General features: G+C 38.2%; 2 protein-coding genes across 2 annotated transcripts in view; one reads left to right on the top strand and one right to left on the bottom strand.

The window, feature by feature from the left end:
• Nucleotides 1-12: 12 nt before the first annotated feature.
• LOC143289051 (uncharacterized) lies at nt 13-3,749 on the top strand. Its single transcript, XM_076597865.1, has 3 exons — nt 13-151; nt 580-677; nt 1,730-3,749. The coding sequence occupies exons 1-3, from the start codon at nt 89-91 to the stop codon at nt 1,827-1,829; spliced, it is 261 nt and encodes an 86-aa protein (XP_076453980.1). The 5' UTR covers nt 13-88; the 3' UTR covers nt 1,830-3,749.
• A 2,049-nt stretch (nt 3,750-5,798) lies between these two features.
• The window catches only part of LOC143289038 (AN1-type zinc finger protein 4-like), a 23,920-nt gene continuing 2,032 nt past the window's right edge, over nt 5,799-27,686 (bottom strand). The window contains exons 2-7 of the mRNA XM_076597827.1: nt 24,194-24,337; nt 22,470-22,659; nt 14,871-15,009; nt 12,896-13,747; nt 10,793-10,941; nt 5,799-8,219 (exon numbers count right to left, since the gene is read on the bottom strand). Of these exons, the coding sequence (XP_076453942.1) occupies nt 8,084-8,219; nt 10,793-10,941; nt 12,896-13,747; nt 14,871-15,009; nt 22,470-22,659; nt 24,194-24,337 (1,610 nt within the window). The 3' untranslated portion in view covers nt 5,799-8,083. The remainder of the gene's footprint in view (nt 8,220-10,792; nt 10,942-12,895; nt 13,748-14,870; nt 15,010-22,469; nt 22,660-24,193; nt 24,338-27,686) is intronic.

Genomic DNA, 27,686 nt, shown 5'->3' on the forward strand with positions numbered 1-27,686 from the left:
GTGACAAAACGTGAAGGGTCTGGGGTAACTTAAGTTGTATGATTTGTGAACACGGTAGGAAATCTAAATCACTGTCAGCGATCAGAAAATGGGGGTTCCAAAGGAAGAACTGGAAAAGAAACTGCAAGCAGAACTAGATGCAACTCATCTGGTAAGAATATTGATTACTTGATCGCAATTCACTTTATTAGGTGATACATGTGTACGAGCATTGTTACCACAGATAATGTATATTATACAAACAAGATAACAACATTGTAAGTAAGTGTTGAAACACACACACACACACACACACACACACACACACACACACATTTCATTGAGCTCATTCTTCTCCTCTTGATTCATAGGGGAGGAGTAGTTACGGCAATCCCAGAAAACCTTTATGTGTGATAAAGCATGAACAAGATTTTAAAAGATTTATATATTATATGCTAATAATGTGTGCAATGACGAATGTGTTATTTTTTTTTCCACAAGTAATAATTATGAAAATCAAATAGTTCATAACTATTAACCAGATTGGCAGATACATTTTCATGCTGGACCAAACACTGTGATCATTATTTTACGTTGCAGGAAGTAATAGACATGTCAGATGGTTGTGGAGCCAAATACCAAGTTCTTATCGTCTCATCAAAGTTTGATGGCGTCAAACCTACTATCAAAAGACACAGGTAAAAAAACAAAACAACAACAAAAACAACAACAAATCACCAACAACAACAAAAAACAAACAACAAATGTGAATAAACAAACAAAAAATTATCAGTTAGATCATTTGCTTTAAACAGTTCATGATCATGTATGTGTGTGTGTGTGTGTGTGCGCGCGCATGCGCACATACGTGTGTGTGTGTGTGTGTATGCTTACATGAATGTGTGTGTCTGTGTCTGTGTGCATGTGTGTGTTTACAGGTAGGTGTGTGTGTGTGTGTTTAGAGGGAAATGTCAGAAATGTTTTATTATCATTTTATGTCTCTGTAGCAACAATAAATACAACCACAGTGTTTGGGCTGTTTATCGTTTTATGGGTGCACATTTCCTTCTAATACAACATACATTAAATCTACTCCAGTAATATTGGGACATCCCTATATGTCCTACCAGATCTATGTTCCCCAAGGGCTGTATTTCCCCAAATTTACTTTCAGACACATCTAATTGTGTATTCCCCCAAATTTACTTTCACTGTTTCAGTCAGATCAAAGTTCCACCAGGCCATCGCTGACCACAAATGACCACTGCCCCCAAAAATTCAGATTGTGACATTTTATCATATCATACAACATAAAGACTTCTTGACCTAGTGTGACAATCCACTGACCAGTACTGACCCCGATCCAAAAGTGTGCAGCTGGCATTATGTGATTATCTTTCTGCATTATGAGTACTTTAAAAAAAAAAAAGTTTAATAAGTAAATTAGTAATGTAAATATTGTACTTTTTCACTGGTTGACAACTGACCTCTGTGCATAATGAAACAAACATGGACCTGGGGAGACCATAGACCTGGAGAAATATAGACCTACAAAAAGTTTGTGGAAACATTGTTTTGGAAGAACATAGAGTTTTGTGAGACAGACGGAGAGAGAGGGAGAGAGAGAAACTGGGAGAGTGGAGGATAGGAGGTGGGGTGGAAAACATGTGATTGTTTACCTTGGTTAAAAACTTTCGTCATGTGTTATGTTTCAGTTGTGTGACAAAATGCAGTGTTGTTCTGTGTGCAGAATGGTTCATGGAGCCATTGAAGAAGAAATGAAGTCCATCCACGCCATCCAGCTAAAAACAATGAGCCCAGAGGAATGGGAAAAAATGCAGCAGTCCTGATTTTACCTGAAACAATTTTGTTCCAAAACAAAATTCAGTGTGATCAATAATGTTGCTCTCCCCCCTTCCCAGGTTGCTGAACAATAGTTTTGATTGGTTTATTTTTATTTTTCAGGATATAAAAATATAGCCTGGATGAATGTTTTAAAAGAGTTGGAATCACCTGTCAAAGAACATGTATGGAAAGTTAGTCACAGATGTTTGTATGATTCTTGTGTGAATGATAATAAATGATGGCCTTTAAGTGATTGTAATAAAAGCGAAGAATCGTCTCTGATTAGCTGATTAAAAGATCTAAGATGCATTGTCAGGGGAACAAGAGTCTACAGTATCTGTTTTGGGTTTAAAAAAATAATCAAGAAGGAATAATGTCACCAATTCCTAAATCAGTAAATGACCCAATTATGTGAGTTTCCATCATATTCTGCTCCAAGTGTTTTTCTTCAGATTTTTTTTCACCTTGGAAGAGGGAGGCATGTTGTGTGATAATCTGCAGGATTTTACTGTACATAACCCTAGCTGCATAATATGGCAAATTGCAGACTTAAGATTGTTTAGGGTTTTTCATTGTTAATTCTAAAGTGGGCTGACCACATTCTGGTCTTCTTCAGTTCCTGACTCAGTGGCTGTTTTTTTTCTTATTGTTGCTATTCTGTTTTGACTTTTGAAACATCATAATCTGGAACCTTTATGTATTTATTCAGTATTTCATGTTTATCATGAGAACGATGATGACAAACATTGATATCCATATTAAGACTCAATCCAGTGCAATGACAGTTCTGTCCTCTTCACTTCCTTTCATAACATATCCTGATGTCAGTCTGGTGCAAAAGGTACATTTGTTAGACTGGAGATTAAGGCAGTATCGACAAAGATGCGTCAGTCAGATAGATAAGACGTAGCATGGTCTCACTTCTCCAGTGTGAACCTCAATCAAGTCAAACTCTTGGAAGAAGACAGGTACACGGGGCAGTTTCGGTTTTCATTTTCTCAAGGAGGTGTCAATGTGGTTTACCATGTCATCCGAATGGCTAGACATTCAGTTTGATTTTCCAGTCAAACTTTGGAGAAAGGGCAAGAGAGGGATTTGAACCCAGACCCTCACGGACTGTGTATTGGCAGATGAGCATCTTTACCATTTTGCCACCTTTCTCCATGGGGCAGAAAAATCACATCACATTTAGGTGGCTGTTGGGGATTGAACCAACTCCCCAGTCTGATTCATCATTTGCTGCTAGAGTGATGGCCTAGAGGTAACACGTCCGCCTGGAAGCGAGAGAATCTGAGCACACCGGTTTGATTCCCTGCAGTCGCCAGTATTTTCTCCCCCTCCAATAGACCTTGAGTGGTGGTCTGGACGCTACTTATTTGGATGAGACTGTAAACTGAGGTCCGTGTGCAGCATGCACTTAGCACATGTAAAAGAACCCATGGCAACAAAAGGATGGTCCATGGTGGATTTTTCTACAGAATTTTGCCAGGAACGACCCTTTTGTTGCCGTGGGTTCTTTTATGTGCGCTAAGTGCATGCTGTACACGGGTTCTCGGTTTATCGTCTCATCCGAATGACTAGCGTCCAGGCCACCACTCAGGGTCTAGTGGAGGGGGAGAAAATATCGTCGGCTGAGCCTTGATTCGAACCAGTGTGCTCAGATTCTCTTGCTTTCTAGGCGGACACGTTACCTCCAGGCCATCACTCCATTGTTTTCTTTATCTAAGATTTTTCTTTGAACAGATATTCTCTGTTTTGGTCCACAGCATTCATATTCAGGTTATTGCTACCTAGGCCACAGGTGCCATTTGAATCTTGGGGATTCTTCTCACCTGCTTGATCTCTAGTGGTCAGTGATGTAGGGAGAAAGGAAAGGAGTATGTGACTTCTCAGACTGCTTTATAATAAAGTGAATTGGAACATTATCAGTGTGTACTGGTAACAGGAAATAAAGGCATACATATGTGTGTCTGTGTGTGTGACTACCTGATCCTATGTTCAGACTTCTGGAAAGCTATTTTTTGTAATGCCGGAAGTTTGGTTAATTTGTAGTTGTTTTTCTTCACTAGTCTTTCTCTCCCTTAATTCCTTCACCTGCTTACAGAATGAGGGAGATACTGAGACAGAGAATTGGGGACACAACACACACACACACACACACACACACGCCTCTTATGCCAGCCCATGGGGAGATATTCACATGGAGAGGCTGACTCACACATGTAGTCCGGAGTGAATAATTGTGAAGGGTTGAATAGACCACAGTGACAAAGTCATACAACATATCTTATATCTGAACAGCAGCAGTGAAAAACACTAGGAAGAATCAAAGAACTCTTAACATCTCTTCTGGTATTTGTAGACTTGATCACACAAACGCACACAGATGCACACACACACATTTGCACATATTTACACAAGCTGACAAAAAGGTAGACGGCAACAAACGCTCTTGTTCTATAAAACCAAATGCCAAAGTAGAAGTAAACAGGTGTAGTGGTGAAACTGCAAATGTGACTACAAATATGGTTGTGGACGATTGTCATATATTTTTCATTTCCCCTGGGATGAAGCATGGTTTATTTTTCTTTGTTTACTGAAGAAATTTCGTTTATGCATTTTGAGTATACAGTGCTATGTGCGAAAGATAATAACAAAAATCCACATTAGTTTGTGTGTATGTTGAACTATTGTCACATGCAAAAGGGAAAGAGAGAATGCACATCTTTAAGTGTGTCAAAGTCTGTGCATTGTCATATGAATTTAGAAATTATGAAGTGTAGAAGTTGGTCAGTTTTCAGTGGAAAATCATACAGTTTTTGTGAGTGTTTTCACAGTAGTACTTTTAAAATGTTTTGTTGTTCTGAAACAATGAGTTCTACCATTCACAGCCACAGTGTTGAGCAATGATTTTTTCTCTTTGGGATGTTTTGTGCCAGGTCTTCCAAACAAGCTTATAAGTAATAGTGAAACATTCTCACAAACTTTCATAGTGACAACTGGAACAATAATGACAATCAAGGTAAATGTCTCTTAATTTTTTATTCACACATTTTTAGTGCACAACATTCAATCACAGATGAGTATAATAAAAACAGAACACAGACTTGGAAGATGTAAGTATCTTCTGTGTGTCAGAAAGAGTGCCACAAAAATGGCATTTATGTTTAAAATCAAATGCCATTTATGAAATGTTTTAAAATATATACAAACTACTGTCAAAGTTCTCTAAAATCAATGCAGTATGTACCTAAACAACAGAATGTTTAATTTTGATTTTACAATTGTATTATTGCTCAATGATAAGTGCATTTTTAAATCAGACACTTGGAAGAAATTATTACTATGATACAAAGGAAAATAATTCTTCAACCATTGAACTGGTGGATTTTTTTCTCTTGCTTTCTTCCTTTTCCTGTCTTTTTTTTCTTTCCCTTTTTCTCCTTAGAGTTAATGAATATTATCAAACGAATTACTGAAAATACTTCACAATATTTTGTATCTATAAAATAAGATCTTATTTTAATATCAAAGACTGAAAATACTTCACAATATTTTGAATCTGTAAAATAAGATTAAAATTTTTTTTTTTTTTTTGTGGATAGAATGATAGCTATAGTGTCTTACAAAATGATGTTTTATAAATTTCTTGTCTCTTCTGAACACTAATCCATCCAAAAAGGTGCAGCCTTTCTTCGAAATAGTTTCCTTATATGTGTATATTACTTCTCCCCTTGGTCGTTAATCAACAAGAAAATGTATATGATCACATTATCTGCTGCCATGGTTTGGAGCATTCATGTTGTGTTTTTCTCTTGTGACAAATCATTCTTAGTCAAAACACTTCAATTTGGCATCCAGTCTGAACAATCAATGAGATCTGTTGTTACAGGGGTCTTTGCCATCTCTCAGTCACAGTTTTGAAAAAAGTTTAAACTACATGTCAAAAATACTCCTTTACTGTTTTTGCCGTATTTTGTTTTTTGAGTTTTTTTTTTTTTCATTTAGATTGAAACAAGGGTTGACTTTAAATAAATATGGTCACTTTAGAATTGCCTGTATAAGCATATGATTTTAAGGCATTGAAGCACTGTAGTAATTAACAGGGTGAAATTAAAATAAGAACTTCATCAACCAGCAAACACAAGACTGCAAATCTAGGATGATTCCCGCCCCTACTTTGGAATGTATATTTTGAGCACTGCACACTTCCACACATATTTTTCTCTTTTTTTCTTGTTTTTTATATTGTCAAATCCTGAGTTTTAATCTGCATGTTCAGAGCAAAAACAATCAGAATCTGAGCATTAAAAACTGTTTATGCACTGCGACTGATTAAAACATTAAAAAAAAAAAAAAACAAAAGTATAGATCTATTACCCAAAGCATACTTGAAAAAAGTATTAAAACATTATGCCCAAACATGATGACATAAAAACATTCCCAGTACACTTTTCTGGATTCTTGGTTTTTCAGTACATCACTCACACTGTCAATGATATCAGATACACACACACACACACACACACACACACACACACACAATTTCACACGCTTTACAGAAGTACTTTGTTCCCAGCATGCTGTATACACATCACAAGAAAAGCCTCATGGCTCAGCAACTTGTACCATAACCAATAATGTCAGCAGCTAATTTACATAAAATCATTCTGAAATATTCAAAATATAGAATAAGTTTATTTTGTACAAACACCATGATAATAAAATTTGTCTTTTAAAAGGCAAACTGAGTAGTAGCAAACATCACAAAGCTTTGAAAACGACTTGGGGGTAAGAGACAAAGAGGCAAAACAACTATACAGCAAGCCAACACTCCACTAAAAAAACAACAAAAAAACAAACAAACAAGTACTAGTCCTGCTGGTACTGATGAGGGCTTTAACTTTGGCAGTCTGCACAAGACTTACAAAACCAATAGCCTTTAAATGCTAGGATGCAGGAATAGGTAAAAGGCTTGTTCATGATTGAAAACATATTTTACACACATTCATATCTACTTGTGCATACACAAATGCACACACACACACACATACACACTCAATACACAAAAACACACACGCATGCAGACAGCTGTTGGAAGAAACAATTTACACACAAAAATATCACAACCAAGTTTTTTTCCCCTTATTTTTTTTTTTTTTAAATCACTAAACGCTTCTAATTTTTCTTTGATGATAAAATATAATCCAAATTCTATGACTGATAGTTTCAGAACTGAAAAGATTCCACTCATGCTAAAAATAAAACTCGAACATTTGGTCTCGAAGGCATGGAAGAATCGAGCAGTTGCAATCACAGAATAATTCACACCCACAAACCAGGTCATCACAAAAGCATTATAAGTATGGCTGAGAAAGGATAGGGTGTGCGTCCACAGTAAGTGAAGGTGAGAGGGTAAAACCTGGAAGTACTTTAAAATCACATGCAGGAATCCTTCAGTGAAGGCAAGATTGTCAGAAGGTGAGACAGCAAAAACCTACATCTAATTCACTACGAGATGCTGGACATGTAATTAAACAAAAAAAAGTTGAGAAGAGGTAAAAGAATGTTTAAAGCAAAAATATTTTCCTTAACAAAAATGTGCAAGTTCTTGCATATGAAATACATGTAAATCATAAGTCTTGTTCGTAAATCATAAACAAAAAGCTTTCAACAAACTCACTCACTTTTATTTTTCACATTTCATTGTAAAATATCCCAGTGGATATTAACAACACATCCAATGTGGTTTTCCTTTGTGCATATCACATGGTGAAACCATACAAAACTTGCTTTTAAAGTGAGGTAATTGTAAAATAAGATTTTAAAAATCTTCTAATGACATAATTTTCTTATTTAGCATTTTCCTGTTTAGAAGTCAGGTCTAGTTAACATATATAATACTATTCTGACAAAGAAACTTAAGGCTGTGTTCAACAATATGAGATTTTAACAGAATTATTTATAGGCACATGAGCTATGATAACCCCTGTTCAAAAATGTGAACTAAAGAACAAAAACCAGATGAAATTTATATCTTTCAAATGAAAGACTACCATGTTCCGTGGTCAAAAAAGAAAGAAAAAAAGACGAAGAAGAAGAAAGCTAATGAGGGAAAACTAACGGTGCTACTGCAATGCTTTCACAGAAGTAAAAAACAAAACACACTGTCAATATGACAGCAAAGATGACAACTGTGTAGTCTTGCTCTCATGTCGATGGGATAGGTGGAAGTGGAGGCAACAGCAGACAAACATCATCAAATTTTGGGCAACTTTGGTGCATTGACAACAGGGTTGCTCTGTTCCAGCAGTTTGCGACCTTCACTCTTGTAGTCAAAGGTACAGTCATGAGACTCTGCATACCGATGGGTTGCACAGAAGTTGTTTCCACATCTGGAACAACCAATATCCACAAATGATATATATATTTACTATTTTTATGACGTACACAAAATGAGCTAACATTCATGATATGTGGTTGTGAAACTGTCAGACAGTGCTCACTTTCACTGATTTTTTCTGTTCATCCATTTGAAAACAACTGAGTAAATGTAGCAGACAATATATAGAATATAATAACAGGGTTTCTACTTCTCTGAAAACCTTGAATGGCTTCAATAACACATTAATGATTTTTCTTTTAAAGATTAAGACTCTTACATTATTGTTATATCACTTGTTTTAAATCTGTGAATGCAGTATGCAATTCTTTATGTCCATAACATTTTCTAACTTTGATTTGATCCTTTACATTACATGTATTAAGGTTAATCATCTGTCAGTCCTGCTGACAACAAACTCCTGTGTGTCAGTCCACACCCCTCCACACAACCCTCAACCGCCCACCCTCTCCCCCCAAAAAATCACACTCAGTAAAAGAGGACAGTTGAGTGCTGCCTTGCATTACAATTTATTACCATACAGTGAACTACAAGGAATGTGAAACAGCCTCTCAGAGACTGGACACGATGTACACAATCCCTATTCAAAAGATAGAAAAACACAAAGTACAAACAAGAGAGGCAAGGCCTTCAAGACTCACTTGTGATACACTTAAAAACCAAAAAAAATCTAATCATTAAAATGTGTTCCGTATTTGTTATTATAAAGCTTCGGGTCAAAAGAAAAAGAAAAAAAAAGTCATAACGGCAGATTCGAACTCCGTGTGTTCGGGTGAGAAGAAACTGTCTTACCCATTACACTATCGTGACTCCTTCACTGACGTTCAGAAATATAATATTTAAACATGCTTTTTTAAAGGGCGATAAATCGATTGCAGTATTCGCAGTGAGAACGCTGTTTAAATCATATTATTCTGGTGTATCTTGAGCATTCAAAAAATCTTTAAGGGCAATTAAGGGCGGTAAAGGAAATGAAATGAAATTATGGTGCTTAGAGCCTCGCCGACCACTAAGGCCATCTCAAGGCTATCGCCGCGTTAATAACTACTACAAGGATAAAAAAGCAACCAATTAAAACGAGTCACCACTTCAAACTTTCCACTCCAAAGTTAAAAAAAACTTCCATAGTTTAAAACCTTCAAATCTGGTTAAAAATGTTCACTTCTTTTAAGAAGTCCATCAGCGCCCACGGAGGGACATCACGAAACAAAGTCTTCAAAGAAACCGCTGTGTAATGTCTGCGTCTAACGTCATGCAGATCCCAACAGTCAAGGAGCACGTGTTTCACGGTGAGAGGCTCATCACAGGGAATGCATCGAGGGGCCTCTTCCCCCTTCAACAAGTAAGAATGAGTAAAAAAAGTGTGCCCCATACGCAGTCTGCACAGCACAGACTCCTCCTTTCTGTTCTTCACCCCCGAAGGGAGGGTCTCTTTTAGGTCTGGACGGATCTGGAAGAGCTTGTTGTCCGCCCTTTCGTTACCACGAATGCCAACATGTCCGGGAAGGGCGGTAAAGGAGACGTGGCTATCCCCGCAATCATACTGCAACATTTAGCCGTTTTCTCTGGATCTTGATAGATGCACAAGTTTCAGTTAGTTACACCCAGTTGACACGGGCGAATGAACATAGTGAAAGCCCTGTACACTGAGAGTAAAACACACAAGCTTTTTATGTACTGAGTATAATTTCAAAATGTAATGTTTAAGATGAGAAAGATCAGTTTAAAGCAAATTAAGTCCCCTAGCATTAATTACAGATTAATTTCCCTTTTTTACTATTTGCACCAAAACGTTTGCAAAATAACTTCCATGCTTAGCAAAAGAAGTTTCTGTTTGAACAAAAAATGATAATAATGACTGCTCTTGTTGTTGCATTAGAATATCAGATCAAAGTGCCTTGCAAAATAAGTTCCATGCTTAGCAAAAGAAGCTCCTGTTTGAACAAAAAATGATTATAATGACTGCTCTTGTTGTTGTGTCAGAATATCAGATCAAAGTGCCAAGTTTAGAGAATAAAAAAAAAAAACAAAAAAAAAACAACAGTAAATGCAGTCTGCATATAATTTGGCTTCTTTTAAAAAATTTTTGGTGCCCATCCCAGAGGTGCAATATTGTTTTAAACAAGATGTCTGGAAAGAACTGAATTTTCCCTATTTTTATGCCTAATTTGGTGTCAACTGACAAAGTATTTGCAGAGAAAATGTCAATGTTAAAGTTTACCATGGACACACAGACACACACACACACACAGACAACCGAACACCGGGTTAAAACATAGACTCACTTTGTTTACACAAGTGAGTCAAAAGTTATTTGAATCTTTTAAAGCACACCACAACTGAAATATATCAGTGCATCAGTGTCCCTTAGTAGAGCAAAAAAAGCCTTGTGCATTCTTTTGCATTTTGTGAAATGACCAGTTGAGTGCCTATGAGATGTCAGCTGATGTCCTGCTAAAGTGTTGCCGCAGTGCAAAAGTGTTGCTGCATTTTTCCTTCAATGGAGTTTGGCGTCTGCCAGGTAAAATGTACAAGTTCTGTACTGGCCATGCAAAGAGTACTCACCTGCACTGGTAACTAGTGGCCAGACCTGTTTTCTTGCCACAGACGTAGCAGCGCTTGGTGGCTTTCTTCTTTGCTTTGACAGGGGGTAATCGATGAGTGGGTGACATGATGCGATTGTCTCGACTGGCAGACATTCGAAGACGAGCAGACTGCACAAAAAAAAATAAACGTACGGGTTAGTGTGACATTACAGAGAGAGAGAGAAAAACAAACAAACACCTGAATGCAAATGAGAAACAGAAAGATTGAGTGACCAGGATTAGAAAGAATATTTGCATATGACAGACTACATATTTTCACTGCATGAGACAAAAATGCTTTTGTTCCATTTCCGTGTGAATCTTTTAAACATCCTTTTTTTTAATCTTTTTTTTTTTTTAACAGATTGTAATAATGAGTGAGGTTATTTTTTTGTTTGTTTGTTTGTTGTACACACATACACAACAACAACAACAAAAGTTACATCATAAATGAACAAAACAACAGTGCAAAGGAATTCAACATGAAGAAGAAGAAAGTTGGGGGGAGCAGGGTGCAGGGAGGAGGTAGGGGACCATAGGAACACATCAGACATTTTGTTTGAGTAATTGAGGTGCAGGTACCAATGTCAAAGAATTATTCACAGAAAAAATAAATATAATGCCTAACCTGCCCCCCCCCCACCCCCCATGACCCCCCCTCCCCCAACCCCCTGCCCCCACCCCACCAACTTTTTTCAGAATCACAAAGTCAATTTATGAATGAAAACTATTCAATAAATTGCCCACCAGATACAACAGAGATCCAAAGGCACCTTGAGGAATGGTTGGACACAGTTGTATTGAAACTTAGAGCAACAGACATGATGGCTAAAAAAGGTCCTGTGGTTATCATCAGCAAGGTCTTGTTCCTCTGGGCACAACAAACTAACACGGACAGACATACAAAAGATTCAGAATAAGTATAAAATGACTGTGGGACCCTGTGGAGAAAAAACCCAACAACAACAACAACAAAAAAAACCGACGACAACCCATCCAACAATGTAAGGAGAATGGAGGACTGTATGGTCCCTGAGACGCTTGCAGTTTTACTTTTCTTCAGTGATGTGGCAGGCTACTGGGGTTGCCAGTTAGTTCTTGTAGAGTTTTACAATGACATTTTGCTACTGAGATGCAGGAGAGGACACAGGGAAATAATTAAAGGTGCTCACAAGGATGAGGGGGAAGGTGACAACAGGATGAGTATGTGTTGGGCTGAGGGAGAATGGTGTTATGTGGGAAAACATGTACACATTCACACACAAGGTGCAAACTCCTAAATCAGTATTCTTGACAATGTTCAAATCAGTATATGTAAAGTCTGTTTGTGTCATGTCAGAATTCTTGACTACGTTTATATAAGTTTTTTTTTGTTTTCGTTATTGCTGTTTGTTTTTTTTTGTCTTTTCCATGACTATGTTTATATCAGTTTGTTTTTTTTGTTTGTTTTCATTATTGGTTTTTTGTTTTTTGTCTTTTCCATATATTTGATGATCTTATTTTTGTCAACATGACAATTTTTGACCACACACTGGTATAGTAATGAACTGAATCCCAATTTTTAGTTGTTATATCAACTATAATTAGCCATGGCAGTGTAACTATGGTATTAGTAAAATACAGTATGTATTTAGTCTTAAGAATAAGTCTTAATAATAATGCCCATTAAGCAGCTGATAACTTAACTGTTGGACAAATGAGCATTGAAACAGGAAACAATCTGTCTGTAAAATTGTCTGATATTCATAATCCATGACTGATCATAAAATGAAAGTCAAAATCACAAATGTAAAGCTGACATGCTTGGACAACACTTTTGATGCGATAATGGAAGGACTGATAAGATTTCTGCATATGTATACTATATACAAACCCACACACTGGTGAAGAAAAACTGAAGAGCAGAGTAGTTAAAAATGACCCTTTTAGACACTTTCTCACTCTTGGGCAAACATGTTTCTTTTTAACATTTACTTTGCTGATCCAAAGATGAAGTGATCCCTTTTGAATCCCTAAAATACAGCATTGGAGCACAACCTAAAAGACTAAACACAGACAAATAAGGAAACCACGCGGCACTTACAAGACGACCTTCAGGAGTAGGAATGCGTGCTTCCTGGATACAATAGTTTCCCATTCTTGACTTGCTAGCACTGGACACCAGACTGCCGATGTGGGAGGTTCCAAGCTTTTCTATGGAAGCCTGTCGAAGAATACCAGACATGGTGCGAGCCTCTCCCGTGGACAGACTCTCCAATGCGATTTCCTTGCGACGGTGATCCAGACCATGGAAACGGGTGGACGTAGCCGGCCTGGAGAACCCTCCCCCAACGGTCATCTCCTTGCGTGCGCTGAGGGGAGAACGTTTGAGGACTTCGCCCAGCGTTTCAAGGATGCTGGTGGCCTCCCCTTTCTCTGCTGATGGGGCTACAAGGGCCTCAGCAGCGACTAGGGAAGCAGGTTCAGTCTTTGGCACAGAGATGGGGGGACTGGCACTGGTGTCCGGTCCAGCAGCTGGGGTGGCCATGGTCTTTGGCAAATCCTCTCCACTGCTGGCCTCCTCTGCAGACGGACAGGGTCGAAGGACAGGGGTGGTGGTGGACAAGAGGCTAGCTGCAGAAGAGGGGTTCCGTCGGACCTCTGCTGGAGTTGAGCCTGCTGCTGCTGCTGCTTCTGCCAGCTGCTCAGCAGCAACAGAGTGTGAGGAAGACACTGCTGCTGAAGGAACAGTGGAGAGAGCAGCAGCAACAGGAGTGGTAAGAGTGGCTGCAGGGGTGCTAAATGTCTGGCCCACTGGTGGTAGGCAGGCATTCTTGTTCAACGTCCGGCTGAAGGGCCGGCCACTATTGGACAGCTGCCGTAGCCGCATGCGAGTTCCTGAGTGAGTTCCAGAATGAGATGATCTGCGACCAGAGGAAGGTGGCTTTGGTCGTTTCTGGAAAAACATTAACAATTGAACTTGAATCATAGGTGCTCAGTATTTAAAATTTTTTCTCTTGCTGCATGGTAATTGTAGCAACAAAACAACTGTTTTAGCTCTGTGTTGTCCCTATCAACAGAGAAAAGACATGATAGAACAGCAAACATTCTGTCTCTTATTGACTCCTTGGAGACTGAAGTTCTAACTTTGGTTTCATTTTGAGACCACTGTCCACAGCCACCTGTAAAATTTCTTCTATGATGGGCAATAGAGACATAACTCATACAGCCATGAGTAGCACATGGTCTGGGTTGCTCTTTCTCAGCTCCGAACAAGTGTCTACTTTTCTAGTCTTCTCAAATTATTATCTGAGAACTTTTCATTTTCATCTTCTATCATTACTTTCCTCAAAAGTGCACAATTTTAATGCAGAATTCAGAATAAAAGTTTTTAACCATAGTGGAAGAAGGCATTTTTTTTCATGATCTTAACTGAGCAAAATCCAAGATGCAGTAAATGATCTTAAAAATAATACCCAGATATGTCATATGTAGCCTGCAATTAAGTTTTGTGCTAGGCACGTTTTCCTCAGCAATGATAAACAATTCTTCTCTTCACTGATCTTGAAAACTTTTTTCCTTCTTCTTTTTGTTACTATCAATAAATCAATGTCAAAAATAAGAAAGAAAGGGGCAATGACAAAAATGTGTGTTGGAATGTGCAACATGAGTGTATGAAGACAGTGAAAGAAACAAACAGAAAAGATGGAGAGAAGAGTGAGAGAGAGCATGACAGACAAGAGACAGACAGTGATTCATTATGACTATTAGTGAGGCATGTAAAAGACAATACTACTAGTAATAACTCAGTTCAGTGTATTTGTCAATACTGTCTGGGAATCAGTTCAGTTTAAGACACATGTCCCAAATACAATAATTTGTTGTTTTTGTTAACAAAAGTTCAGCTCAGTGTTGCTTGTGGCACTTAATTCACTGAAAGATACTTCATCTGATCCATCATACATGATAACTTGTTGCAGTTCTTTTTAACACTATAATAACAGCAGTGGTTTTTGTGATGCACTAAACGCTATCAATCAATAAAGGATGACAATAAATATATCTACATGGGTACAAACTTTTCTGGTGAGGCTCATCTTCTCCATGTTGACACGAAGCTGATCCACCTTCTCCTTCATCTTGTCATTCTCCTCCACTTTCTCTTTGGTTGGTGCCTCCTCTTCTTCCTCCTCTTCATTCAGGTTGTACACAGACGTACTGAAATCACAATCCAACAGATGTTTGTGAAATGTTCAAGGTTTTGTTATTGATCTGTTCTGTACAGCACAGGCACACGTTCAGGTCAATGTCAAATGATATTTCCCCCATCACCACTATACTAATGCTATTTCCACTCTGAAGGCTCACAAAGCTGTTTATCTCTTATGCCAAAAGTTACAGTTCAATATTGTCTGTTACAGTCTTCCATTTCAAGTTTTTGTGTGCAAGATTTTTTCAAGAGTTGTTGTGTCTTGGAGGGCCCCAGACACTATGCTCCTTTTAGGTTTAGCGTCTGTAACTTAACAGCTCTCAAACAAGTGCAGACTGATTCTTTATGTTTATGTGTATCACAGTATTTGTGGCAATGCACTTTAGTTTCCTGGTGACAGATCCATTCAATAAAAAAGGAATAAGAAGCTAAATCCTCCATCTATGCCGTGATCATTTTCAAGGATTTTTGACAATTCTGAAACAACTGTTTATTCCCCCTGTAGGTGCATATTTACAGTGGATGTTTATTCCTGTGTTTTTAAGCAGACTTTCTCAATATAACAGGCAGTAGTAATAAACTATTATGAACGTACATAAACTGAACACACTATATCCATCTTAACTGTTTGTTTTGTCAAATATGCAAACACTGTTTGTAAAAAAATAAAATAAAATAATAATATTTTTTTTTTTTAAATTCAATTTCAGCTTAGGTTCGCTAAAATGCAACTTCTGTTCACCTGAAAACAAAATGTTCTTCGATAAACATCATCTGAGGAACCCTTTTGTTGCGTGAGCTTTCTGTTTTTGTTTATCGATACAAAGTAATTGCTTTTTTTCTTTTTTTCTTTTTCTTTTTTTTTTACCAAAAAATACTTTGTCTTAGACTGTCTTCTGAGTATTTTCAGGTTTCTATCACTCACAAAATGCTGATCTATAGCATGCTGATGTGAGTAAGTAAAAAAAACAACAACTTTATTCAAGCCTCAAGTCTTTAAGAACTGAAGTCTGACGTACTAACCAGTCAGATATCATGTCCGTCACTATCGTCTTTAATGTGATTCATTATTCATTTGCATGGGTCTGGTTATCAGTTACAGATGTTGGGGCAATAAAAACATTCCATTATTTTATCATTTCCACTTTTCATGTCTGTGCATGCAAATGTTTTTCAAGCTTAATTATCTATATTAAACACATACATGCATGAACTTGCAAATGTATACATGTATACTGTGTGTGTGTGTGTGTGTGTGTGTGTGTGTGTGTGTGTGTGTGTGTGCATGTCAGTGATTGTGTTGCTATTAATGTCTGCTTTTGTATGACTATTTTCCTTTTCCCTTGTGCTCTAACACACACACACACACACACACACACACACACACACACACACACACATTCACACACTCATACACAGTGATACAGGCAGGCAAACACACACACACACACACACACACACACACTCGTACACAGTGTTACAGGCAAACACACACACAGACACATGTACCCAGTACCAACAAATAATCAACAGCAATTAAGCAGGACTAATTCTTCTTTTTTTTCATCAAAGTGTACAAATTCTCCACCAGAAACAGAACTTAAATGTAACAAAAAAACAACAACAAAGGTCAACATTCCAGCTATTGTCTCTTTCCATAACATGCTCCACCATGGATTTCCTGTTCCACTGACCAAACAATATGAACCATAAAACCTCCGTCGTCACCAAAGCCCATTAACCGTGTATGTACATCAATGCTGATGTTTGCTCATGTGACACTCTAAATGGTCAAGGATCTGTATGTCAACATGTGGGGTGGTGAACATGTGCTGGTTCACATGCAGAGAAACCAGCTTACTTTGCAGACATGCTGACTGATCTTGTGTCATGCTTGTGCACTACTGTTCGCAAAAAAAAAACAAAAAAAGAAAAGAAAAAAAAAAAAAGAGTGCAAGATGAAAATGATATACTTCCTGACAGGGAAACATGTCTTTAATAAAAGCAAGCCAGAAATGTGTAGCCTATACTTTTAACTACAAGTGAGAGCACGTCAAGTCACCAAAGCTAAAAATGTGTATGATGTGTCAATCATAATCAGGACTAAAAAAATCTTATCAATGTTATTATATGACATGCATTGTGATCAAGTTTACTCACAAAGCTTTTTGTGTGATGTTTATTTTTTGTGTAAATTTGTTATCAATTTGCCTTTTATAAAAGAAATGTTTTGTCAACAAGAGCTGAACTGTATGAAAATGAACCCATACAAAAGACATCAGATGACCTTGTCATCAGACCTATATAAACATATGTAATAATGCTACACAAGTTGTGATGTGAGAGCAATAACATGTGTACACACAAAGCAAGCGGGGCCACTATACAGAGAGCTGGTCAAAAGGATAGGAAAACAGTCTGACGCAGACTGTGTGGGTCCTGAGCCAATGTTTAAGCAGGGGATCAAAGGAGCTTAGCGGCAGGGGCTAAGCCCCTGGCCAGTCTGACCCACTCCAGTGGTGCTGGCACAGGCAGACAGCTTGGAGTTTCCATAAATCTCTCACGGTCTGAGCTGGTGCCAGCAAATCAATGGGGCCACACATAACAGGGGGGCATGGGGGAGGTTCGCTCTCTCATGGGACAGGTATACTTCAACACACACCTCTCCTCTCCAGCACAATGCTATCAGTATCTGTTCAGCGGAATTAATCAGATTTGGTTGTATCCGTTCCTTGGAATCAAACATATCGCTTCCCCTGGGGGGTGGCAGAGACAGGTTACTCTTCTAAGAAAGACAGCTTGGCTTTGCAGTGTTCAGTTATGATGATACTTTTCTTTTGATCTTTCCCACTGTACCTGTTCTTATCATCAAAGAGATTAACTTGTCTTTGTAATGAAGATGAATGAAGCTTGAGTTTATCGTTTTATAGCATACTGAAGAAATTCTTATTTTAAATTTTGATCTAATCCACTTAACTGACTTTGAGACTAAAGTTGGATTTGATGTTTAGGGATAAGAACACTGAGGGTGTATGCACATGCAAGAGAGACAAAGAAAAAGAGAGAGACGGAGAGATAGTGCAAGCAGCAAGCTGCATAAATATGTGTGCACACATATAAATACAAGTGTGTGAGCATATGTGTATGAAAGCATGAGTATGTAAGTATGGATGACTACAATAAAGCCTATACATTCACATGAGTGTAGACATGAATATGTGCGTGTGAGTAAATGTGTACATGTGCGTGCATGCATGTGTGTGTGTGCATGCATGAAAAAGTGTGCAAATGTATGAGTGTGACTGTGTCTTTGAGAACTTTCCTATGTGTGTGTCTGTAAATCTATTTACAGTACACATGCGTGTGTGTGTATGTGCATGCGTGTGTGTGCGTGCGTGCGTGCGTGTGTGTGTGTGTGTGTGTGTGTGTGTGCGAGTGTGTGTGTGTGTGACTGCATATGCATGAATGTGAGCATGCATGTGTGTGTATGGCCTCCATTGTGATCTTGAATCAAATCCAGGGTTAAACTGATTTGTCATTTAACAGATTAAAAAAGTCCCTACATGAACATAATAATGACAATGCATACACACTATTAGAAATATACACAAACATACTGACACACACAAACAATACAGAACAAGACTGCAAAAAAATTGAAGATCAGCCAACAGTAACAGACTGCCAGTCTTGGCCATAACAATAAACAACTGATGCATTACCAATGTGCTACGGACTATGGAAACTAAATAAAACAAAACAGCCCAATCTGCTCAAAACACGCACGCACACACACACACACACACACACACACACACCACCACCACCAGTATCCACAAAACAAAAATAAACAAAGAAGACCCCAAATAAAAACACGGTTGCCTGCGACCTCAGGATTAACATTTCACTAAGGCTATTAGCTACAACAGGCTCTGCAGCGGGTCTCTTGTGCAAGGGACCCCCCTAGCCTTTGTTCCAGAAGACCAGCACTGCCAGTGCATAAGCTTACGGTTATTAGTCACTCAGGCAGGCTAAAGGACAGCCTGTCACCAGTGGTGGGCTGACACAGCACACCGAAGATTAGCTCCAGCCTTCCCCCTTTCTTTTTGACACCCTACACACTGGACATAAACCTCAGGTGGGAAACAAAACTGCGTGCGACAGACATATATATAAACATTATGTCCTTTCAGCATGTCACGTAACGGCGTGAGCATAAACCTGAAGGACACCAACCACATTTATTATACACCATTGTGTCATTTAACCTTGATGCACCACACAGAATTACAATTCTTTTTCTTCTTTTTTTCTTCTTTTTCTTTTTTAAAGAGATCGGATATGATGAGTATATTGTTGGTGTCTATTCTAACACAAAATACTGAATACACACAGTTTGGAAAGTGAGCAGATATGTAATCCACTGACATACTTTCATGCAAGTATTTCACATATTAAAAACAAAACAAAAACACACACACACAAAGAAAAACAGCAATACAATTACCCCGTAAGATATACACACCACTGAAAGTTCAGGTTTATCTCGCTATACAAAGTGCTTGAATCTTGACTTATATTGTATTTTGGGTATTGACAGAATAAAATAAAACAAAAACCAAAACTATTTGCATTCTGCTTGATCACTAATGCTCTTACGAGTTGGATAGATGAAAGAAAATGAATGTAAAAAAATGATAGTTGAGCCATATAACTGAATTTTATAATTTTCTTATTTGGAAAAATAACATAAAGCAGTACTATTTCTTTGACACTGTGATTACATGTTCAAGACTTTGGAACAGATGTATCCAGTTTTCCACAACACCTCCTAAAGAAGCAAAATAAAAAGCACCACAAATGCACCATTGAGGAGGGTCATAAAAGAAGAGAAGTTGTCATACGTCCAGATACACGATAAGATTGTCCAAACACTTTAACAAAAGAGTTTAAGTCAATGACTTGCAACAGGAAGAAATGTGGAAAACAATGCAGCAAAACAGACAACAAAGTGTAGGTACTGTCTGCATATTCCTCTTCTTCTGCATCCGTGGATGCTACTCCAATGTTCACTTGTTACGTGCAACATGTATGACCATTATCTCCCTGCAAATTTAGGCAGCTACATTTCCATTTTCAGAGGGCAAATTTTGTTTCCATAATCAACAAATGTTGTCATGCATTACAGAATATCTAACATGTGCTTTTTTTCTCTCCTGCAGGCTTATAATAATTATAATGGTTGTCCCTCGCTGTCAAGGAAGTAATGACTGTTACTATCTATTCACACAGGAGTGGCTCTGCAGGCTAGGCCAGGTCTGGATTTGCAGTCATGAACACACAGGGCACTGCATATAATATACAACAGGATTAAGGCACTATCAGTTTTGCACGTATTTTGACTAAGGAGACTGGGCGAATTTCCACTCTTAATCTGACCAGGCGAACCAGAATATGGAAAGATCCATGGGAGATATACTACTCAACAGTTGCTACGGATATTAAATTCAACAATGCAAAATGAACAGTACCACATCTTTATTCAAAATAAAATGGATATATTGCATCTTTTGTTTAGTAATCAACTTGAATCAATGCAATTTTACTGCAAGATTGCACAAATAGAGCTAGGAACAAAAAGAAAAACTAGGTAATCATCAAAATGAAGCAAAATCAGGGCATGGAATGAAAAAGTCATTTTCTGAATCTAAGTCAGTGTTGGCAAATGTGCATGAAATAACATGTCGGCAGCATGTGTGACCTCAACCAGCCTGAATCGCGGTCCTGCAGCACCTGCGCATGCTGCAAATCAGGTCCCTGATCTCTTGCTGGGGGATTCTGTCCCACTGTGACTCCAAGCTCAGCGTGGGTTAGTGGCTGGTTCTCTCGTACTCATACAGCTCTGCCAATCATGTCCCAAACATTCTCAATTGATTCATGTTTGGGGACCTTGCCGGCCACTCCATGCACTGGATTATTTCCTCCTGGAGGTACTGCTCAACGATACGAGTGCGATGTGGCAGGGCATTATGATCCATTAGGATGACCGCACCAGCATCGAGTTTGACATGGGGCTCTTGAATTTCATCCCGGTACCTGTCAGCAGTGAAAGTGCAGTTTCCCAGCACATGCAGGTTGGTTTTCCCATGCATAGAGATGCCGCCCCACACCATCCGGGAGACCCACCATAGTGGTCATGCTGATCCATGTATACTGCCTGGAATCAATGGTTTGGGCGTCTCCATACTCTCCTGCATCTATCAGTCATGTCCAGGCAGAATCTGAACTCACCAGTGAAGAGCACAAGAGTCCAGTCAGCTAATGTCCAAACCTCATGGTGCCTGACCCAAGTCAGTCTGGCTCTGCAGTGGTTCAAGGTCAAGGGGATGCGGCTGACTGGAGCTCGGGAGGTCAGACCAGCATCGTGAAGCCTTCTCCTCATCGTCTGAGTAAATACTCTCTGTACAGTAGTGTGCTCGAAGTCACTCTGCAGCTGGGTTGCATTCCAGAAAGGGTTGCGGTGTGCCTGTAGGACAAAATACTGGTCATCTCTTTGTGAAGTAGCGCACACAGACCCTCCAGGGTGATGCCTAGATGCTGACACCATCGTCTGATAGCGATTCCACATGCGGGAGATAATGCTCTCTGACGCCTGAAGGGCATCGACCACATGCCACTGAGTGGCCCCAGTTTCAAGCATCCCCGCTCCTCCCGCCATCTCAACTTCAGAAAGATGTCTTCTTTGCACCGACGAGCCATTGTGCAACAGTAAGAAGTGCAAAACTGCAAATGAAGCTGCGATACACATCTCAGCATAAACTGAAATTTCCCCTGACCAGTGTTCACCCGCCTTTTAGAGGGTCATGCAGTTCACGTGCTTTTTGTGCACAATGAAGATCCTGTGATCACTCACAGGATAACACACTGGCCTTGTGGACAGGTTATAATAACACTATCAACCACTTAATTATTTCAGTTATTATTGTATGATGACCACTCTGTGATAGTAAATGACATCCTTAGCAAGTGTTGAGTAGTATAATCATTATTGTATGTCCTACAAATTAATCATTTGGTTACAGAGCTTATGGACTGCACACACTACAAGTACAATATATTCAAACACTGTCCCATATCTTTGAACTGACCAAGCTCAAAAGAAGAATGAAATCAAACCAGTTTTCCACCCAAGTGCAGTTTCCTTCAGTGTGGTATATGGTGTAAGCATTTTACGACTCTAAAATTCATTAGATATGGGAATGTTTTATTTGCATTAAAACAACATTATCTGGTCACCAATACTTTCTGAAATCACCAATGCAGAAACTTTATAACAGCCTTTTGTGATTCAGCGCAAAAGTATGTACACAATGTGTAGATCCATATGCTTGTGGATGGGTATGCACATGTGTGAGTACATATAATCATCTGAAAAGTGTGTGTCGACTGAGAAGTAGAAAAGCTTTACCTCATAGACTCTGAGAGTGGTGTAAGAGTGCCATCACCGCGATCCACAACTCTGAAAAAGTTGAGCTGGTCTCCTTCTCGAAAAACCAGTAGTGTAACATTACGGTTGTCAGGCAGCTTGTCAAATATTTCGTCTTTGTTTGCTTCCATGTAGTCAGCCATCTCCCTCAAGGCTGTGTCCTCAACTGGAACTGAAAACCATGACAGGTGACTAGGTGCTAAGAAACATTCTAAATGCATGGTTGATAGAAATTAGAATACAAAACAATACATTTTTCAGAAATGGCCCTGTAATCATAACATTTGTTTTTTTAAGCTTGTTTGCAACTTCTGAAATTTGCAATGAAATCTCAAGTCTGAAAATAGTTACTCTCTCTTACACACACACATTCAACATACCACATACACACACACACACACACACACACACATGTATGTGATACACATGCATGCACACAACAAAAAAATGGTGCACATGCATTAATGCAGTTGATATCTTAAACTTAAAGGGGATACGAATGTGGTTTGGCTTTATGGCTTACATTGACAGATTTTAGGTAGTCATGGCTCATCTGAATGCTTTTTAAAGCAAATAATTGTGCGTCTGAGTTGTCATGGAAGCCACCATTTTGCATCAGAAAATGACATCACTAGTTCGGAAACACACTTCTGCTATTGGCTGACTTGCTAAACAGATCGAAACAAATTTGTTCAAAAATACTGTGCAAGGACGTTTGAAAAGAAAAAGGAAAAAAAGAAAAAAGAAAAGTATATGCTGTGCAAGGTCTGTGTCCCAATGATTTTGGTATAGTTCCATAGAAGAAAATTAAAACAAGCTGCTGAAATGTTAACATAGACAGATCTAAGTTGTGAATGCCAATGTGGAAACTTCCTTATACCAGAAGAAAGCACATGTTGCAGAGACAATAATTTGAATTTTGCGCGCAGCTTTTGAATACGATAAATGTGATAGGCCTGCAGATTCAATCACAGAACTTCTGTCCTTTCCCACAGTTGTTCTAACCTGAGCAACACTGGAAGTTTGCTTTGTGCATTGTGAATGTGACGTCAAAATTGACCTCTTTCTGTATCCTTTCTAGAGAAACTATCCCAATATGGTGGCACCATGAGTTGCACCATGCTGATAGTTTAAATCAATATAATTACTTTAATGTGCAGATATGTTAAGTTTAATACATGGGTCTGTAAATATTTGCCAGGTTTTTAAAGCTTGATGCTATTACACTTTGTGTCCCTTCAAGGTAACTTTGCACTGAGATTAATAAGGATAGTGATCATAACTGCATTATCTTTTCCCAACTTCTGCTGGAACACAAACAACCAGCATATATGCATCAAAGCAGACATTGTAACCATAATTTTCCAATAAAATTCATAAAGATGTCTTAAAAATTTATCATCTGTGCGTCATCTTTTCCTCCCGTTACTGTTAGAAATGAAAACATCAAAAGTAAACATGTTATTTCAAGAGAAAACAAAAGACGCACATGCACGCACCTAAATTCTCATGTTTAAACATGCAGATTTCATATGATCCACTTTTGGTTGACTGTAGAGTTTTTGTCTGTTTATTTGGGGGTTTTTTCAGCTAATTTTCCATGCAATACTTTAGCGATTAATGACTGAAGTGGAGCAATTATGTATGGAACTTCACTGAAGGTTAGAAAAAGCAAGCTTGATTGAACTCTGCTTGCTGCTGCTCACTTCTGCGTGTGTTGATGGGACCCCCTCTCATGGCCAACACCAGTTTCAGAGTGGCACCACTGTGAATCTGGTAGTCATGGAGACAGTAGTCATCCTCCAGTTCCACTGACTGCCATATCAGGTGTTGATGGGAAATAGGGATCCCTGAAAACAACGGCAATAATTTAGAACATACAGAACTTTATTCTGTGAATTGTGATAACACTGCATCACAAAGTAAAAGACAAAACAAACAAAAACACACGTAAACACACATAACATCTGCAGGTAAAAAAACAACCAAACTATATTGTAAATGTACAACTGTGCCTTTAATAAGAATCAAATCACTTATTTTACCAACTGGATCAATATAGTAAATGCTCACAAAATTGCTATACTCTTCTTTACTTCTCAACTAAATCTGTTTTATGAGGAAGGGGTAAGAAAGCAACCAACCAATTTGTCAACAAAACCAAGCAAAGCAGATGTGCATGAAAACTATTGTATTTCTCAAATATAAACACAGCGCACATACACTGATACTGATATTGTGCAGTTAATAAACTGCCCTATCAGGATGGGTCCTCAGTTCAAGCTTCAAGAGTCCCGGGTTTGAGCTAGGGAAAGAGATTCATAGAGATGGACAGACACTATGGAGAGATAAGTATGGTGACTATGGGGACAGTGAAGGAGGGAGATAAAGATATAAAGAATCTTTTCCATGATTTTGAACACTATGTTTACTGAGTGAGCGAGTAAGCAAGTGAGTGAGTGTGCATGCTTGCGTGCGTGTGAATGAGTGAGTGAGTGTGCGTGTGTGTGTGTGTGTGAGAGAGAGAGAGAGAGAGAGAGAGAGAGAGAGAGAGAGCATATCAGACCAAGAACAGTCCAGTTTTAACTTTGTGTGTGTGTGTGTGTGTGTGTGTGTGTGTGTGTGAGTACTTGATTCTCTGCAGTTAAGGGTATGTGAACACTTGGGGTGCAAAGAATAATATATACTTAACTGCTTATCTGCTTACTGATATATATGGGTATGTAAAACAAAACAAAAAATCCTTGTGTGGTGGAATGATCTTTCAATATTTTAATGACAGAAGAAGCTATTATATCTTTTGATGTATCAATACTACACAACTCAATAAACATCAACATGTTTGTACACACACACACACACACACACACACACACACACACAGAGAGAGAGAGAGAGAGAGAGAGAGAGAGAGAGAGAGAGAGAGAGAGAGAGAGAGAGAGTCAAAACTGAACTGTTCTTGGTCCGATTCGCTGACTTCTTGTCATTATCGTTCGTGACATACTGGAAACTTAATCAACTAAAATCAAAGTTAGAAATTAATTACAAAAAAAAGAGACACAGAAAGAACCCCAGAACAAAACAAAAAAATCCAACAATAATCATCAGTGTTATTGTCGCTCAAGTGTGAGAAAAGCGTTCCATTCAAAGTTTCTGTCGACATCCTGTGAGTCATGTTGGTCATGAGGGCATGTGTGAACAAAGGCAAGCCAAGAACAGAACAACTGACACAGTAACAACACTCGGAGGTGTCATCCAACAAAGACCACCACCTCACAAAACATCATGACATCAGCCTGTGTGACGCCTGACAATTTACACCACCACAGTATTAACAGCAGGGCTATCTCCAATAATGACTTGAATTACCACAAACAACTCATGATCCTCATAGAAACAGCCACACAGAACACAAACAGCTTACAAAAACAGATTAAAAAAAAGAAAAAAAGAAAAGAAAAGAAAATATTTTACAACCGATATTCAACCTTTGCTCTCCCAACCAGAGGGGACAAGGCAGGGTATTCATATAAGGATGACCTACTTTTTTTCTTTCTTTTTTTTAACCCCCAGGACAACAAATCAGTCCTCCCCTGCACCGGTTGCCTGACTAATCAATGACATTTGGTGTCTCCCACACGGGCTGAAAAGAAAGGGGAGGATGAGAAACACCAAACAAACAAAATGTCTGACTCGGAGCCAAAATTTATTTCTGACAGATGAAATGTTCCTCAAAGGCAAGAAAACAAATTTACTGCATTAAGAAATTTATGAGGTAAGCCTTTGCTTGACAATGGAGAGGGGAGGGAGACAATTGCTGTGAAAAAGGAAAGAGGATCATGGGAAGGGACCTGCTGTACACTTGAACAATGACCATGTATTTATAAATATAATTTTTTTCTTCCTTTGGATAGATCTCTGCCACCCTCTCTCCCACTCATGAAAGTAAGATTTATCACACTGCCCTTGAAAACCACAAGTCAGAATAAATAAAACATGCTGACACACTGTGATGCTTTCTTTAAAAACAATAACTTGAAAATCCAAGTCAACTGCTAATGCAGAAAGTTCTACTTGTTATAATACTGTTTTTTGGTTTTTTTTCATTTTCTTATTCCAATCATTTCAAACCCAGCCGATGTATAAGGAATGAAAGCATTCTGTTGAAATTTTTTTTTTTAAAATGCATCAACAAAACCACAACTAAAGGGAAAAAAACAAAACAGATTAAAAAAAAAATTTAAAAAAATCCACATACAAGACAATCAGGAACACGTATTATTGTATTAAAGAACCTAAGGTTAAAGCCAGCACAGACTATTCCTTCAACTTCTTACCTGATGATTAAAAACTCTGAATCTCATTGAGTCATACGATCAAATATAAATCATATCATGATTATCGTATCATATGTTATAATTATATAATATGCTATTGATTATACATTAATCAACGTATTTAATACTAAAGTAAACAGACAATGAGATACACAACCAAAGACCCTTCAAACTGGTTGAAACAACATAATCAAAATGAATTCACTTCTATATAATAATAATATGTTGTACAATAAATACATAAATAGAAAAACAGACATACACACAGCTAAAAACTTGCAGAAGTATTAAAAAACAAAACAAAATATATTATAAATTAACACATGAAACTGCATACTGAGAGAAATGTTACTAAATCAGTGTAGTGCAAAACATAACGGTGAGATTGGCTGGAAGATAATAAGAAAAGAACGGCTGACAGAAAAAAAAAAGTTCTTAACAATGACTCATGAGTGACAGAAAATGAAAAAAGCAAATCTGTAGGACATCCTTTCTGGAACTGCAAGGCGGAGATCTATACTACACACTTAAAGAAACAGTAAAACTCATTTGGTGATTTGTTTATATTGTTTGTTGCTTTTCTCCTATTTTGACTGGAAAAAAAAATGTTACCAATAAATCCTGTTATTAGTATAAGTTGGGACACATTCTGAGGATGGTTATCCTTTTTCAGAAATCCTTGCAACTGTTTCCTTTTTCGTTTTGTGACATGCTTCCTTACAGATCACAACTAATTTCCTCTGACAACATGACCAAAATATGCCATGGTGTAAAGTCCAAGAAGCAGACCACAAAGAAGGAAGTACTGAGACATTTGCCCTTACCATCGGAATGTTTTGCATACGGAATCCACTTAAACACA

This window comes from Babylonia areolata, chromosome 1 (genome assembly GCF_041734735.1).
Source record: "Babylonia areolata isolate BAREFJ2019XMU chromosome 1, ASM4173473v1, whole genome shotgun sequence".
Taxonomy (NCBI): domain Eukaryota; kingdom Metazoa; phylum Mollusca; class Gastropoda; order Neogastropoda; family Buccinidae; genus Babylonia; species Babylonia areolata.